Source organism: Callospermophilus lateralis, chromosome 10 (assembly GCF_048772815.1).
Source record: "Callospermophilus lateralis isolate mCalLat2 chromosome 10, mCalLat2.hap1, whole genome shotgun sequence".
NCBI classification, from domain to species: domain Eukaryota; kingdom Metazoa; phylum Chordata; class Mammalia; order Rodentia; family Sciuridae; genus Callospermophilus; species Callospermophilus lateralis.
Window position 1 is genome coordinate 53,539,034 of NC_135314.1, and position 18,873 is coordinate 53,557,906.

The 18,873-nt window shown below is 33.1% G+C and overlaps 1 protein-coding gene across 4 annotated transcripts in view; it reads left to right on the forward strand.

The window, feature by feature from the left end:
* Window positions 1-18,873, forward strand: part of Osbpl11 (oxysterol binding protein like 11) — a 78,327-nt gene that overhangs the window by 28,554 nt on the left and 30,900 nt on the right. For all 4 annotated transcript variants that reach the window (XM_076867252.1, XM_076867251.1, XM_076867253.1 and 1 more), the window contains exons 7-11: window positions 296-497; window positions 4,797-4,942; window positions 10,826-10,966; window positions 11,927-12,425; window positions 16,573-16,759. In XM_076867252.1, the coding sequence (XP_076723367.1) occupies window positions 296-497; window positions 4,797-4,942; window positions 10,826-10,966; window positions 11,927-12,425; window positions 16,573-16,759 (1,175 nt within the window). The remainder of the gene's footprint in view (window positions 1-295; window positions 498-4,796; window positions 4,943-10,825; window positions 10,967-11,926; window positions 12,426-16,572; window positions 16,760-18,873) is intronic.

Below are 18,873 nucleotides of genomic sequence, written 5' to 3' on the forward strand. Positions count from 1 at the left end.
ATTTTTTTGATGTTTTTTCTGATGACTTGTACAAATTTACACTGATAATAAAAAGTGGCAAGACCTTTGGGCTTTGTTGCTTCTGGAGAAAAAGTACAGTCACCAAAAGTCATAATGTTTTTTTTTTGTTTGTTAAATAACGACCATTAAATACTCATTAACTGGAAATAGCCTAGCAAACTTAAAAATAGATTTCTCATCCTAATATGTCCTAAAAATGCTTCAGAAGCTAAATATGATAATTAAAATGAAAGGATACATGTTTCACAGAAATTATGACTGTTGTTCTCCTTAGATGATGTCTCATGCTGAAGGACAACAGAGAGACTTAATTAGACGAATTGAATGCCTTCCTACTTCTGGTCTTCTTAGTTCCTTGGACCAGGATCTCTTAATGCTCAAAGCTACTTCCATGGCAACCATGAACTGCTTAAATGACTGCTTTCATATTCTCCAGTTGCAGCATGCATCACATCAGAAGGGTTCATTACCTTCAGGTAAGTTATAGATTAAAGGTAATCCTAACATTGAGGGCCAAAACCTGGAGAGGACTGCATCTATTATTGTTCTCACTCCAGAAAATCTTTAAAAGGAAAAGGAAACCAGTGAACCTCTTGTTTTTTAGTTACTACACTAACATACATCCTCATTGTGCCGTTGGCTGAATCTGAAATGATTTTAGGTCTAATGCCTAGTAGCCCTGAATATGTCTTTAGAGATCTCAAGTTTCACATGTCAAAAACTAAACTCAAAACCCCTCAACTCTGTATTTCTGTTAAAATTGCTGATATCACTATATTGTTCATTCAGTTGACCAAAGTAGAAAGATTGGGTTTATTTCTTAAGTTTTGGTTTAGTACACTACTCGTCATTTTTTTATGCATATATATATAAATATTTATCAGTCACCTTTTAGTTAGAAAATTAATATACATCTAGTATTTTAGAGCATCTGTTTGTTGAAATTCATTGTATTGGGAAAAAGAATGTTATTTCATAGAATATAAAAATGTTTTTAATAAGTAACATTTATCTTCTATCAATGAGATGAATCAGCCTATCACATCATATTAATAATGAAACTTAGAATTTCATAAAAACTCATTCTTCCAACTAATCCCCTTACTTATGAAAGGTATTTTAGAAAGTCAGCAAGTTTCTGCTCAGAAAAATGTTTACTTTAGTCAAATGCATAATGTGTGGATTCTATCTTATGTGCCTAAATTCAGCATTTCTTAGCCAATAAACTATTTTAATAACAATTGTAAGTGTAGGTGAGGTCACTGTTGGAGAGGCAAATAAGTCCTGTATGTTTCCCTTAAGAACTCATAGTTCAATTGGGAAAGAAACATCCAAACAGTAACTGTAAAATAGTATACAAAGTGCTACTGACAATAGGAACAAAGTATGTGAGAAAATAGATGTATAGGCAAATATTTCTGATAGAAAGAGGTCTGGAAAAGCCATAAAGAAACTACAAACCAGTTAATTTAGGAGTGAGAGAGATAGGTGAGAAGACATTCCAAAGAGAGAGAAGAACCTAAATTTGAATGGTAAATGTGGAGTGGTGCGTTGTAGGAATTCTTAGTAGTTAGTATAAATTTTATATTGTTATAAAGCAATGTACTCATTATAGAAAATTTACAAACTACCATGTAGTTCAAAGAAAAAAAGAAGACATGTATTTTCTTTACCAACCAGAAACCACCACTGTTAATATAATAAAATAACCTCTTTCCCCAAGTTTTTCTTTTTATTTCCTATTTTTTATGTTATACACTTGGTCTTAGAAAATATATATATTTGTGACTTATATTTTTTACTTAATATGAAAAATATTTTCCAAGTTTTTACCTGTTTTTAATAAGTGACATTTATTGGCTGCATTATATTCCTTAGGGACAGATGTATTTTGTTTAACTTACCTATTCCCCTATGTTGAATATTAGAAGAGTTACCTTGATCTATGAAATTTGGTTTAATTCTAGTTAGTAATACTTTGGCTAGGAAAATGAAAAAGTATATTTCCAGTCTATGCTACTTAATTTTAAAACAAAATCAAGTAGCTCAGTGCTAGGTATTGAATTAGATGCTCAATAAGTACTTGATTAAATTCTGTATAATATTAAAAATTTATAGAAATTTTATTTGTGTGATTAAATTAACCCATTTGTTTCATTGTCCCAGATGTGAAACACATACAAAAAATATAGTATCTAATATAATTATGTAACATTATTATGTAATAAAAATATCACTGTATGTAATAATATTAATTAACATAATAATGTATATAAATTCTAGATTATGATTTCCAATCTGTTTTAATACACCAGTGTCAATTTTGTTGAAATATTTGCAGAATTGAAAATTTGAGACTTAAACAGGTTTAATATTCAACCTTATTTAATATATTTTCTTATTTTTAAATGTTTTCTTCATGATCAATGAAGCATTTCTAATATAAATTTGGATTTTTTTAAATATAAAAGTGTTTAAAAGTGAAAATTGTTTTCATGCATCACAATGTTTTCAAACACAGGTTTGTGGATATTTGGTGGGATTTAATTAATTGGCGTTGATATCTCTCAATGTAAACTGCCATCTTTTCCAAGTTAGGTCTGTAAGAATTTATTCTTAAGTTACTTGAGAATGAAATATAACTTGAAAGAAAAGTTAATTACTTTTTCACTCTTTTTTTTTTTTTTTAAGAAAAAGGACAAAGTAGTTTTATTGTTCTGCTGGCAAAGGAGAAATACAGGAAACTCCAGCCCCAGAGTCTGTGATTCTCTCTATTCAAATTTTGAGATGGCAAGAAAAATAAAATCTAAGTTTAATGTTTAGTTTGCTAAGGGTTTTGTTTGTTTGTTTGTTTTTATTTACTTAAAAACAGAAATTTGTTCTCTCACTTCTGGGGGCCACCCTATAGTCGAACAAGATTGAGAGTTGAGAGAATTTTCCCATGCCTCTCTTCTGGTGGTGGTAATTGGCAGACTTTAGTATTCTTTGTTATGTAGAATTTTCACTCTGATCTTCACCTTTGACACCACATGACACTCTTTCTACATTTGTCTGTCTCCAAATTTCTACTGTTTCAGAAGTCTCTGTCCATTGACAGCTGACTTCATGGCAGGGATGGGGGGTGTCGAAATGAGGCAGAGCATTGTGGTGGAATAATGTGGTAAAGTAAAGCAGGTCAGGACATGGTCACCAAAAAGCAGCAAAAGAGCTATATAAGCAGCAAAAGAGCTATATAGGCTATATAAGGTCTTAATGTATGTTCTCCAGAGACTCAGTAGTGATCCTTGATTTAGATCGTTGGTTTGAGAGCATATGATTGGTTTGATAAATAGTTTTGTTATGGTTTTTCAGTCAGTTAAGTGAGCTCTTAAAATGGGTCTTTTAATTAGTTCATGTGTGTTTTATTTTTCAGAAGTAAACACATCTGGATATTGATATTAAAAATAAACATTTTGCTGGGCGTGATGGCATATGCCTGTAATCCCAGCTGCTCGGGAGGCTGAGGCAGGAGGATTGTGAGTTCAAAGCCAGTCTCAGCAACTTAGTAAGGCCCTAAGAAACTCAGTGAGACTCTTATCTCTAAATAAAATACAAAAATGGGCTGGGGATGAGGCTCAGTGGTTAAGTGCCCCTGGGTTCAATCCCCAGTACCAAAAAGAAAAAGAAAATAGATATTTTAAGGTAGAAGCAAAGTGTTTGCATTTCTTTTGAATTTATTTACGTATTTACTTACTTTTAAATTTACTTTTTGTGCATTATTAGGGATTGAAACCATGACCTTATTCATGCTAAGTAGACACTGCCTTCCCAGCTCATTTCTTTGGAATTTTAAATCAGGCCCCCTGAACTTATCTAGAGTGTTCCTCCAATCATGATTTGCCTCAGTGCCAAGTAAGACTGAATAAAGCAAGATGTTCTAGTAGCCTAATGAATACTTTGTAATTAATTTCTCTGCTGAAATCTTGGGTATTGTTATAGATTGAGTAAATTCCTTGCTCTTATAAATTTTTGCTATAGTAGTCTTAGTGTCCCATATTATAGCAGTCAATAACCTAGCTTCTGTGAAACCCAGATCAGCCTCTGAAATCAAATGGAACATTTTCCATTATTGATTAGGCATAGAATCCACTTTGTTAAACTAGTTGAGGGTAACAAGAGACCTTTGAGTCATTAACAGAGAAGATGACAGGTCTCCAAATGTGACCACTGTCTTTTAGTAGGTCAGCTATTATTTATTCAGTAGAAAGAAGAGTCTTTCAGTTTAAGTTATATGGTGCTTTTTTATGATTGAAAAAATAAGGACAGTATATGCAATTTTTAAATTAGGTCCAGGGAGTTATTTTGATTGGTTAGAAAATTGCAATCTCAAATGGAAACAAATTTTACTATTTCATAGTCCAGATGCCTGACCCTCTAATGCCTAATTGCATACTTTTTGATTACTAGAGGCAAATATTCTTATTGAGAGGCGAGTATATCAACTGGTTGGGAATATACTTCATGATTCACAGACTTGGCCAGGAAGTGAATTCAGTCCTATTCAGGGTTGATTTAAATAGTATCCGATTTCGAGTTGTCAGTTGCTGTGTTGTAAAATATCCAATCATGGTGCTCATGCTAATGAGATCCAAGTCACTGTCTTTCAGGGTCATTTAACAGGTTGAATTGCTTTTAGTCTTATAGGCTCAAAAAACAGTTGTTTATTAAAATCCATATCTGCTGAACTTTCCAGATTATGAGCAAGTTTCAGCAAAAGTTTTCTCTTACCTCATCAGGAACGACAATCGAGTGGTTAGAACCAAAGGTACCTTTATCAGACCACTATAAAAATGGAGCGGATCAACCATTTGCAACTGAGCACAGTAAGCCTGTGGCAGTCCCAGAAGAGCAGTCTGTTGCAGAATCAGGACTGTTAGCAAGGGTAAGGTATTATAAATATATGTTTTGGGTGGTTAAAAAAAAAAAATCAGGAATCCCTCTAAAGAATCAGTTTTCTCTTTGTTGTTAAAGCATTTGAGTCAATATTACACTTGCAGATTCTAAACATTATTGTTCTACTTTAAACTGCATTTGCTTCAGAAGAGGTCTCTTATATTAAACTTGAACATATTGTATTTTCCAGGTTAAATCATATATCCTTTTTAGTCTTGGTTTAATTTTATTTGATAAAAATATATTTTTAAAAATCAAATTTTGTATGCTTTTCTTTTTCTAGAAAATAAGTTATATAATTATTTGCATAGCATTTATCTCTTATTTCTTACCCATTATCTTAGCTTAACATTGTTTACTAGATGTTTACTATTATATTTATAAACTTAAAAGTTTACTATTATAGTAAGCTTTTTGATAGCATTTTATCAAACCAGTTGTTTTAATATTATTCTACTTAAAATAGTACATGTCAGGATTTAATATTTTAAAAAAATTTTTCATTGAATATTTCTCAGAAGCCAAAGAGTATTAGTATATTCATAGATCTTCCACTATTATAAATCATATTATTATTTTTTGCCTGTTATTTTTATGGCCACTATAATCACGTAGATAATTTTATTTTAAGCTATTTTTACTTGACTCTCTTAAACATTTTTTCATGTGGTTCTGGCCCATAGAATTAAAGTTTGAAAGGTTATGAAATAGGCTGTTGAGTTAATGTCTCTATTGGCAAATAACTAGTTTGTTATTCTTTGTTATTATAAATAACACTTTTTTATCTTGTTTACTTTTTTTTCCCCTTCCTCTTTCTTTGGATTATTTTCTTAGGTTGTGTCTCAAGTAGAATTACTGAGTCAAGAGCAATGTGTGGTTTATGGTTATTTATATATTTGTAAATTTCTTTGTAAAAGAAATACATGACATGGGGACTTGCAGAGCTGGTAAAGGCATTGACTTGATGAGGCAGGCAGTGGAGGCAGAGTAGGCAGAGAATCAGGAAAAAGAAGTAATGCATGAAATGTTTTTTTTCTGTAAAACTTTTTAAAAATAAGTTGAGTCAAGCAGTTAACTAGTATTTATTAAGCTATCAGGTATATGACAAGTCCAATGTTAAAAAATGAAGGAGAAGCAAAATATAGAAGATAGTTCTTTTACTGAAAAGATTTGTAATCTGCTTAGAGTCCTAACATGCATACACTGAGACGATAATATGAAGTAGTATTTTTTTCCTTATTGATATGGTTGAGGCCATTGGGATGTAGGCATTCAGAGAAAGAAAGACATATTGCATAGATTAGATGAGAAAAGCCTTGGAGACCAAGTGGGAAAGGAATTGGGCATTTGAAAGGAGACAGGATTTGAAGAGAGGAAGAGTAAGGGGAATCTCAAAACAGGGGAATAACATATGCAGGAATACTGCAGCATGTTTTTAATTTCCTGGTGGTTTTGAACTCACGATATGCTCTTTTCAGACATGTGCCAATTAATTAATTAACCACTTTTAGCTTCAGTTTCCTCATCTGTAAAGCAGGGATGATAATAATAATACCTTAAAAATTATGACAAGGAAGCTAGGCCTGGTGATGGATGCCTGTAATCCCAACTCTTTGGGAGGCTCAGGTGGGAGGTTTGCAAATTCAAGGCCTGCCCAGGCAACTTAGCAAGACCTTGTCTCAAAAGAGAAAATTAAAAGGGCCAAGGATGTAGGTTAGTGGTAGAGAACTCCTGTACCAGTTCAATCCCTAATACCATGGGGGGGTTGGGGGAAGTGATGAACATAAAATGAATTTAGCAGAGCATATAACTTATGGGATATGGTCACTGTGTTGTCGGAGTTTACATTCATGTTGCACTCCAATGGGATGATACCCCCTGGAACACTACTCATAGAATACAGTGTAAATTGTGCTTCCAAAGAGTATAAAAATCTTGCAGAAGAATTGAGTCATAATGGATAGATAGTAGGGTTATGGGCACAGGGAAGGATGTGATATGTAAGACTGCTATATGAAATTAAAGTATATGGTGAAATTAAAGTGTGATAGAAGGCTATGGAAATATAAATTAATGGATAGGCAGTGTACGTTTCAAATGAAAAATAAATTTGACTTGTGATTGACTGGATTGGATCAAAGACAACTCCAGGTTTTTGAATTTAAATGACAAGATAGAATTGTGGTACTATTTACAAAGCTAGAAGAACGAACTTTTTAAAGAGACTGTTTAATACGGTTCTGAACATATTGAATTTTACAAAGGAAGATATGTGATTGCAAATGTTTGTAAAAAGCAATTAGATGATGGAACTATAGCTTTGGAGAGAGATTAGTACTAGAGATAAGATTATAAGTAAAAGTTAATAAACTCAGGTCAGATACTGCAGCATCTTCATTCTTCTAAAAAAGAACATAGCATGTTGGTGGTCAGCATAGAGGCTTATGCTACAAATGGGGCACAGTGTCAGTGAGAAGAAAGATTGCTGTTATTTCTAAATCTTTCAAAATTGTGCATAGAACAAGAACATAATGTTAGGTGAAAAACATATAAGTGCACAGAGTTGTTTTTTTTTTTTTTTTTAATTTCAAAGGATATTAGATTCTACTCAGTTACTCCAGAATAGACTTTTATTGCCCAAAAGCTTCACAGATGCCTTCTTTGAAAAATAAGTGTAATATAAATTGGAGATCTACAGCACAGTAGTTGTCATTTTGCAGCTAAGTAAGGAAGAATGAAGCCCATATCAGAAATCAGGACAAAAATGAAGTTAATTTGAGTTTTGTATACTACTATGGTTTCCCTTTGCCATGCAATCTCCAGTGGTCTGACTTCCTAGAAATTCAGCAACTTTTGCTATTGTATTTGCTAACCATTGTGGGTCTGTAGGGACATTATACATTTGACCATGTTTATTTGGTGATGTGTTTTTACCTAAGCTTTTCTTTAAGAAAGGCATGATGACTAAGAAGAGGCATTTCAAAAAGAAGGGAGAGGCTGGTGTAGTGGTGCACACATATAATCTCAGCTACTTGGAGGGCTAAGGCAGGAGGATTGTAAATTCAAGGCCAGCATGGAAACTTAGCATGACCCTGTCTCCAAATTTTAAAAAAGAAGTGGCAGGTCTGAGGATGTAGCTCAGAGTTAGAATGCTCCTAGGGTTCAATCCCTAGTGTCACCAAAAACAAACAAAACAATAAAAACTTTGGATGAACTTCTAATTTCTTTTATTCACACCAAGATTTATAACTAATATTTAGTTGTTAATATAATTTCCCATTGATCTTCTATTCTAATAAGTGAGTTTGACTATTTTTATGAGAGCTACATTCTTTTTAATTTTTTTAGTTGTAGATGGGCACAATACCTTTATTTTATTTATTTATTTTTATGTGGTGCTGAGGATTGAACCCAGTGCCTCATATGTGCCAAATGAGCTCTCTACCACTCAGCTATAACCTTAGCTCATCAAAATTATATTCTTTTGAAGAGTTATTCTGCCAGATTATATTTTCTGTAATTTAATATTATTTTCATTGGAGGAAATTCAAACCATAAATGGTAGTGTTAAAGCTATTTGGTTTTCGGGTTTTTTTGTTTGTTTGTTTGTTTTATTTTTTTTTGGAGCTAGGATTAGACCTAGGCCCTTATACATGCTGAGCAAACATACTCTACCAACTGAGCTACACCCTATACCACCCCCTAAAAGTATTTGCATTATTAATCTGTGGCCTAGGTTCTAACCTTAAGTGTAAAGGTACCTTTTCAGAGGATTGGAGAACATTATTTAATAAAGACCTAGCAGGGTTTTTTTCTGAGGTCTCATAATTATTTAATCCCAAATGGCAATTATGTTTGGTATCCTTACATAGAGAGGAAGACAAACAGCTTTTCCCCATTTTATAATGAGTAAATGTTTGAGTATACTTAAACTATATTATGCAACTGATTTATCCAATATTAACAGGAAATAGTCCTGACAAACTTGCTAGTCATTGAAAAGATGACTTGGGAAGTTTTTGTGATCTCTCCTCAGGGTCTTAAAAACAGAAGTAATTATGACATATAGAAACAATAATTGTCTGATCTTAACATAAGGAAATAAATTACACCATTAATTGATTTATCAGAATGTTAGTTGAAATAGATTTCCTTGGCAAAAGGGAAGTGGAAAACAAAGATAAAGGCCAAAGAATGGTCAGAAACCCATTATCTTTTAACTCTGTTACTGTGTTTTATATTTTGTTTTTAGCATCTTGAGAATATTAGATTTTTGATTTTGCATCTGAGTAAAATTGGTTTTCTTTGTCTAGCTATGCGGAAAAGTTTGGTTAGGTAGCATTTGATGATGGGAGGAAAAAACCAAAAGCAAAGACTTATTAACAAAATCATTACCTTTTAAAATTTTTCATAACTTGATACCAACTGATAACATCCTTATATAAAGCTGTCTTGCACAGAGATACTAATGAGGCTTTCCAATGAAAGATGGGACATCAACCCCACATAAACCTGTAATGTGACAGCTGATAAGATTCTATAGAATCTTAGGATGTGAAACCATTGTTTAAATAAAAATAAGTAAAAATTGTTTCTCTTAATCAGTCATTTGGAGTTAGGAGCTCCAAATTGAGAGCTAAAACATTTTCAGTTTTTCCAAGGGTTGTTTTTATTTTGGATAGGGGATGCTGGGGATTGAACCCAGGGCCTTGTGCAGGTGAGGCAAGTACTCTACCAACTGGGCTATATCCCCAACCCCCAAGGGTTGTTTTAGTGATCGATTGAAGAGCTGTACAGAAAATGTTTGTGGCATTATGATAGCATGAGCAACTATAGGATTTCTATATGTGGACCTAGAGTTCTCTTGAACCCCAAGGTTTCATCCTGGTAACTTCAAGAGTGAATGAATATCAAAATTCATTTTTTTTTGTAAACAAAACAGTTTACAGTAGAGACTTGACATGTGCTTGCAGTCATTTTATTTTATTTATGTTATGCTATTTTTACTGGGGATTGAACCCAGGGGCACTTAACCACTGAGCTATATCCCCCATCCCTTTTAATTTTTTATTTTGAGACAGGGTTCTGCTAAGTTGTTTAGGGCCTCACTGAGATGCTGAGGCTGACTTTGAACTTGTGATCCTTCTGCCTCGGTCTCCCAAGTTGCTGGGATTATAGGCTGTGTGACCATGCCCAGTGCTTGCAGTCATTTTAAAATTTACTTCTACACATGCTGAATCTCAGTATTGTATATAATTAAAATGCACCAATAATTTTTTTTCTTTTCTTTTTTTAAAATACTGAGTGTTGAACCCAGGGGTACTTTACCACTGAGCTACATTCCCAGACCTTTTTATTTTTTATTTTGAGACAAGGTCTTCCTAATTGCTGAAGCCAGCCTTGAGCTTGTGATCCTCGTGCTTTAGCCTCCAGAGTCTTCTGGGATCACAGGAGTATACCACCATGGCTAGCTAAAAAATATTCTTATAGTTTTAGCTTTAAAAGAAGGAAAAATTTAATTTTCAAAACTCTTAAAACTTAAATTATACATAGTGGTGAGGTCCCCAGGCAGGTAGTGAAAGCCTGAGATTCAAATGAAACATTCTTCACTCTTTTTAAAAAATTCTCTTTCTACAAAATACATGTATTTTATATGGATGTCTATGGTAAAACCACAAATTTTCAATTCCAGCAATAATGGGCTCTTTGAAGGAAATTTATTCCATGGCAAAATGATAGAATTTATTTTTTTCAGATTATTTTTACCCATCCTTTGATTGATTTAGATTAAGTAGAAATTTCTTAAAGTCTGATGTTAAACCTTTTATTAATGGGTATTAGTAACACTAGACTTGTTCTGTTTTATATCAAGGAACCTGAAGAAGTAAATGCAGATGATGAGGTGGAAGACACCTGTGACAACAAGGAGGATGACCTGGGAGCTGTAGAAGAGCAACGCAGTGTTATCCTGCATCTCTTGTCACAGCTCAAGCTGGGCATGGACTTAACGAGAGTAAGTAATGGTATAAACTGGCTATGGAGATTATTAGGTCAGGACCATACTGGAAACTGTTAATGTTGTCAGGGCTTGTCTTTTAGATGATTAGTTTCTTAGTCTCTTAATCAACATTTCTTATTTTCATAAAAATCTAATTTTTTTTTGGTACAGCAGGGAGTGTAATAGTAAATCCTCTTTCTGTAAAAAATAAAAGGGATCTATTGGTATACTATACTGAAAAGTCTAAGGAAAAGGATGTAATCTGCAAAAAATCATAAAATGTAAATTGTTTTAATTCATTTTACATTCCTTTTCTTTCATTCATATTATTTCTTTGCTTTAAGCTAGATTTCTGTAGAAATAATTACTGTGCTAAATGATATGAACATCTTAGGGCTCTTGAAAAATATCACCAATTTCCTTTCACAAAGAGTTGAATCATTTTGCAGTGCCTCTCCAGTTCTAAGTGAAGTATTTAATCTTTCTTTTCTGCCTTTAGTGTCAGAAGTTCTTCTCTTGTACGTAACATTAATTACAAGATACAGGTTTTACCTTGGTCTGTGAACTCTTTAGTCTGTTCCCGGGAAATGGCATTTATTGCCTCTTCTCATATCTTGATCAGTCACCTATAGTTTATTTTCAAGGTAAGAAAGGAGAAAAGACATGGCTCACATTTACTTTGGGTTTTAAAACCATTTTCCTGATGATACTTTTATCTAGTCTAAAAGTTTGAAGATTTTTTTTCCCCTATCTGATCTTCTCAGTAAATTTGGATTTAATCTTAACCATTTGGGCAGGCTCTCATTTCCTTTTAAGTATGCTTATTTTTTACTGAGATGAAATCCTTTTTGTTTGTATCTTTGTTTTTAATATCTATTTATAATGAATGCTTTCAAGGCATACAAATAATTGTCTATAGGTATACACATGAATTAAATTTTCCCTTTTGGTTCATTTTTGTTATTGTTGTTTTAGGTGGTGCTCCCTACATTTATCCTAGAGAAGCGTTCCTTGCTGGAAATGTATGCAGACTTTATGTCTCATCCAGACCTATTTATAACCATCACTAACGGAGCCACAGCTGAGGACAGAATGATTCGCTTTGTTGAGTACTACCTTACCTCATTTCATGAAGGCCGTAAGGGAGCCATTGCTAAGAAACCGTACAATCCTATCATTGGAGAAACATTTCACTGCTCCTGGAGGATGCCGAAAAGCGAGGTTACATCCAGTGTTGCCAGCAGCTCTTCCACCCAGGCAGTCACAAATCATACTTCTCTATCAGAAGATTCTTCAAGCCAGGTGGGATCAGACTATTACACAGTCAGATTTGTTGCTGAGCAGGTTTCCCATCATCCTCCAGTCTCAGGATTTTATGCAGAATGTGCAGAGAGGAAGATGTGTGTAAATGCACATGTCTGGACTAAAAGCAAATTCTTAGGCATGTCAATAGGTGTGACAATGGTTGGAGAAGGTAAGCAGAAAAATTGTTCTCCAATTTTTATTATCAAACTATAGGGGGCTGGGGCTGGGGTTCAGTGGCAGAGCACTTGCCTAGCATGGGTGAGACACTGGGTTCAATCCTTAGCACTGCATACAAAAATAAACAAATAAAATAAAGACATGTTGTCCATCTTAAAAAAAAAATTAAAACTACAGTTTTTAATTTTGGGAATCTGTATAAATATTAATTACAATTGGAAGTTTTGTGTATACTGCTTTTTTTTTATCTGATTCCTAGTGTGTTCCAGATGTATGTTGAGGCACAAGAAAAGTATATATATATATATTTTTTTTTTGGGGGGGGGGGGTATAGGGTATTGAACCCAGGGGAGCTTAACTGCTGAACCACATCCCTGGCCCTTTTTAATATTTTATTTAGAGATAGAATCTCACTGAGTTGCTTAAGGCCTTGATAAGTGGCTGGCTTTGAAAACTCAGTCTTCCTGCCTCAGCCTCCCAAGCTGCTGCGATTACAAGCATGTACCACCACGCCCGGCAAGTAAAGTATATCTATGGACTAATGTGAATTTTCCTTTAAAGTAAATTATTTCTGATTTTAAGTATACTTGGGATTAAATGCAGGGGCACTCGAACACTGAACTGCATATCTAGCCTTTTTTATTTTTTTATTTTGAGTCAGAGTGTATGTTCAAAGTTTATAAAATTAGGATTAATTCTATGTATAGTGTTCTGCTAATTTTTTTTACAAAATATATTAATTTTCCCATGACATTGATGCAGCATTTTAATGACTATATAATACTCCGTGAAATGCATTTACTATCTTTTATTAAACTACTTTTCTGTAGACATTGAAGTTGTTCCCTTATTTCGTTATTATAAAAATTACAAGAAATATCTTCTAGGAAAGTTTTTATGTATATCTCTTATATTAGCAGCCACTCATGGACTATTTTAAAAATACATTTCCAAATTTTAATTCTATTTCATCAAAAAATTATGAAAAAATAATTTGAGAAAATAGTGTCTTTTGGGCAAGAATACAAAATGAAAACAAAAACCTCCACAGAAATTCTTAAAACGTTAATGAAAACAGAATGACAGAAAAAAGAAAAACTGTGTGCAAAGAATAATTTGTTGTGAATGTAAACTTCCAGTGTAAGCATGGCATAATTCAGCCTGACTCATAACATTTTAAGATTGTATTATAGCTTGTAAGAAAATAGTTCATTCTCCTTTTCAGTTTGTCCTGTTTTTTAAGTTCCGTTGTGATATGTTTTACCAATTACTAAGTGATATCTCAAATTAATTATAACTTTTATAATATAAAAAAAATTATATTTTATTAGTTAAAAAAAAGTTTGCCACCTTCTGATACATGCTCTATACCACTAGCCTTAGGCCCATTGTAGGTCAGTTTGTTTATTTTATAGATGAAAAAAACGAAGTTTAGAGTGATGGGACATGTCAAGATTATAAAGGTTGAGGCATAGCCACATTTAGAACCTCACCTTTCGACCTTCTCATCCCAAGGACAGTTGTTCTTTCCAGTTTATGTAACAGAAAGAATCTAGTAATGGTAGTGTTTCCCACTCCCAAAAAAGGAGAACATCTCTGTAGAAATGAGGAAAAACATTACTATGTTCACCATACTTTAATCTTTTTTTAAAAATTGATTTAAAAAACAAACAAACCATGCTTTAATCTTGAAGGAAGTGTATAATAATAAAATTTTTATTATCAAAATGCTAGTATGTATTCATTCATTGTGTTTTGGAAATTAAATTTCTATTGGTTACCCTCAGCAAGAAGTAAATAAAATCAGGGAATGGCATTTATGAAAATTAATTTTGTTCCCCTTATACTTTTCTTTTTTTTTTTAATAAGGAAACACTCATTTATTTAATAGATAAATGAGATTTTAGAATTCTGTGAATCTCAGTTATCCTAATGTTTCCATTATCACATGTATTCAAAACTGGTTGTGTATTCTTCATATTTTAAATGCTACATTTTTCACTGCTTATGCTAAATATATTCTTAAAAATGTAAAAATCATAAACCCAATTTAAAGATTACATATTTTTACAAAAGTAATAAAAATGCAGTATCCTTCCCAATTTAGCATTAAGTTATTAACCCATAAAATATACTCAAGTATGTTGTTTATCTTCTGACAGTTTCTGTTTTATAAATATACTACAACCAGAAACATGTTTCTTCTGAAATGGCTCAATACTTTTTATTTATTGTTGCCCTTTATGAAGACTGTAAAGAGCAATAATAATAAAAAATAATTGATGTTGCTTTGGGTAGATTACATTATAATCTCAGTTTGTCTTTGGTTGTCCTAAAAACATATAAAAATATTTATCGTGACTCTTGCCCTTATTTTTTGAACATTAAGAACAGAGTGGGCACAGTGGCATACGCCTGCAATCCTAGCAATTTGGGAGGCTGAGGCAGAAGGATCCCAAGTTGAAGCCAGCTTAGACAACTAAGGGAGACCCTGTCTCATAATTAAAAAGGACTGGTGGGAGAGCCTTTGCCTAGTGTGTGTGAGGCACTGGGTTTGATCCTTAGCACCAAATAAAAATATATAAAAAATAAAGGTATTGTGTCCATTTACAACTAAAAAAATTTTTTTAATATATAAATAAAAAGGGCTGGGGATGTAGCTCAGTAATTGAGTTTAGTCCCCAGTACTGTAAAACAAAAGAACAGTGTACTTAATGAACAGTGCATTCATTAAGAGAGAAATGCGTGAGTTCATAGTAGAAGTTCATATCCAATTAAATATTTGGTCTGATAAGGACACAGGTGAGAAGCTCAGGAAGGTTAATAATGTAGCTCATCTATCCTTTAGTGTCTCTTAATTTTCTAATATAGATTGAGTACTCATTAATGTAATTCCCTTTTTTAAACCATCTTTAATATAGCATCATTTAATATAGAAAAAGAATAATACTTGTTTAAAATCCACCACTTACACCAAGTGCTCACCTGTAATCCTAGCTACTTAAGAGGCTGAGACAAGAAGATCAGAAGCTCAAGGCCAGGGACTGAGGTTATAGCTCAGTGGTTGAACACTTGCCTCGCATGCATGAGGTACTGGGTTTGATCCTCAGCACCACATTAAAGAAGGGAGGGAGGGAGGGAGGAAGGAATTGTGTCCATTAAAAAAAAAAAAAAAGTTCAGGGCCATCCTGGGCAACTTAGCAAGATCCTGTCTCAAATATAAGACTAAAAAGGACTGGGGTCTAGCTCAGTGATAGAGCATCCCTGGGTTCAATCCCAAGTATCAAAAAACACAAGCATCACTCACATCTCTTGTAGCTTCACCTTAAATATTTCAGAAATTGGCAATTTATTTTATATATTTGTATATAATTTACAAATTATTAATTTTTATGATAGAATTACATTTTTTTCTTCTTTGATATACATAGACTAGAATGAAGAACACTTTTCCCATCATAGTATCTGAGTTTAAGGCCTATCTATCCCTTTTTATTTTATTTTATTTTGCAGTATTGGGGATTGAATAGGAGGAGCTCATGCATGCTACAACTGAAATACATTCCCAGCCCTTTTTAATTTTATTTTTAGAGAGGGTCTTTACAGTGTTGCCCAGATTGGGCTCAAACTGGGATCCTTCTGCCTCAGCCTCCTAGTACTTAGAATTTCAGACCTGTGCCATCATACCAGCTATATATACCTTTATACAGTAGCTATTCAGTTATTCCCAAGCTGCTGTGAAAAAGTTATTAGTACTAACTAGTGACCAGATCTTAACATGGTACAGTATAACATGTCCTTGAGCTCTGCCTAATGGACTTTTTTTTTTTTTTCTTTTTTTTTTAGCATTGGCGGGAACTCAGATAGTTTCCACTATAACATTTATTAGTCCCATAAACCCCAAAGGGATAGTAAGATCATGGTGAAATAAATCTGATTCACTATACCAGGAAATGTTATCAAATGTAATTGTAAATGTAGTCAGTATCATCCAAAGTTGAATGAAGGTTAAACAAAATAATCATGTGGGAAGATAGGAATCATGTACTAGGTTATGTAGTGGACAGGGAAAAAAATAGTGAATTTTTTGGTAGCACTGTGTTTCTTTAAAAAGATGTTAACCATGTTTTCATACACAGGCATCCTCAGTCTACTGGAGCATGGAGAAGAATATACTTTTTCTCTTCCTTGTGCATATGCCCGGTCAATTTTGACTGTTCCATGGGTAGAACTTGGTGGCAAAGTCAGTGTCAACTGTGCAAAAACTGGGTATTCTGCCAGCATTACCTTTCATACTAAGCCATTTTATGGTGGTAAACTGCACCGGTAAGAACATTTTAATGGTATCTGGTTCTCATTCTTCTCTTTGATCATGTGTTATAATTCCTTATTCTTTTTCTGCTTTGTTTATGTAGATGGGATTGTATTTTATGTTTATTTTTTATTTAAAAATTTATCTTTCTAGACATTCTGGAAATAATAACCTAGTTTTTAAAATATTAACACTATGAACATTGATTCTTAGAAAATTTTCCTGATGAAGTAACTAATGACATGTAGAACAGAATTTTTAATAAATGAATATACAAATCTCTGGCCCAATTCTGCCTAAGAGGAATTATTAATACTGAGAAAACTTTCTTGATAAAATAGCTAATGATATGTAGAATAGAATTTTTAATAAATCAATATGCAATCTCTGACCTAATGTTGCCTTGAAGGGAATTCAGATTTGAATCCAGGACTCAGTAATCATTGCTTTTGCCACAAGTTAGGGTGAAAATATGTCTAGTGTAAGAAATAGTTCAAGAAACACAGCAATTAAAGTTAGTGTCTTTAGACACCAATACTGAGTGCTGGCTTCTGTCTGAATTCATCTAGGAATTAGCCAGTTATAATAGTTCTTTCCTGCTTTGTATCTTCAGCACTTCTCCAGATTACCCAAACTACATGAAGACAAATTTTTCAGTAAGATCTTCAGAAGAATACTGATTTTTTCCTTAAGTGTTTTGATGTCTATTCTGACTATCCTGCTATAAACTTTTTTGGGGAGTGGGGGTAGGGATGGTACTAGGTATTGAACCTGGGGTACTTCACTGAACACTGAGCTACTCAGCCCTTTTTTATTTTGAGACAGGGTCTTGCTAAGTTCTTGAGGTTGGCCTTGAAGTTGAAATTCTGCTTCAGCATTTCAAGTTGTTGATATTGTAGGCATGTGCCATTGTACCCAGTTTTTCCTACAATTTTTTTTTCTCTTTCTATAGTTTTTTTATTAGTACAATAATAGGATTTGTTGTTATGTATTTGAACATACACATAATATTTTTTTAAAGTGATGCTGAATTCTTTTTTTTTTTTAGAATTTTTAATATTTATTTTTAGTTTTCGGTGGACACAACATCTTTATTTTATTTTTATGTGGTGCTGAGGATCGAACCCAGCGCCCCGTGCATGCCAGGAGAGCGCGCTACCACTTGAGCCACATCCCTAGTCCTACACATAATATTAATAATATAATTTAGTCAATATCACTTCCCAACACTTCTGCTCCTATAAACTTTTTATTGAAAAAAATGATATATATATACAAAATTTTGATGCATTTTTGCCAAAGAAAAATTTAAGCACTTTGAAGTAGACACAGTATATTAGTAGACCCCAAACCTGCCTCATGCCCTGTTAGCAGTTTCTCTTCCTCTCCATCTGCTTCTCTCTCTCATGTTCACCACTTAACCCCTCCTACTTGAGGTGGTCATTATACTGATTTCTAACACCATAGATTATTTTTTGCCACTTTTTCAATTCTGTGAACAAATGACATTGTACACATATATTATGTTCTCTTTCATATCTAACTTATTTTGCTCAGTGTTATATTTTTGAAATTCATCCATGTACACTTGGAGTTTATGCTCCTTACAGAGGATCACATTCCATTGTATGACTATGCCACAATCTATTTTTTTATTCTAATGTTGATGGGTATTTGAAATTTCTAAATTTTGACTATTACAAATACTGGTACTAGAACAGTATTTGGTGAACATATGTGTGAATGTCTGTTGAGTAGATACCTAAGAATGGAATTTCTGGGTTCATAGGATTAATAAGTTGAATTTTATTAGATACTGCCAGATAATTTTAAGTGGTTATATCAAAACACACTCCAGTTGTATATGAGACCTTCATTTGCATATTATTATATTACTTCACTGGAAGACTGGTACTCAACAATGTTGAAGGAAGTACAAAAAAGCTAGGTTCTGAGGCATTGAATGGGCCTCTAAAATATAAATTTCAAAACACTGAAATAGCAAATATTAATAAAATACATAAGCATAACCACTAGAGATTTTCAGAATAATTATTTTCATTTAGAGAAGATATTAATGTGATCACATTTTATTATGAGTGCTTCTTCTCACTCCTCTCATCATAGT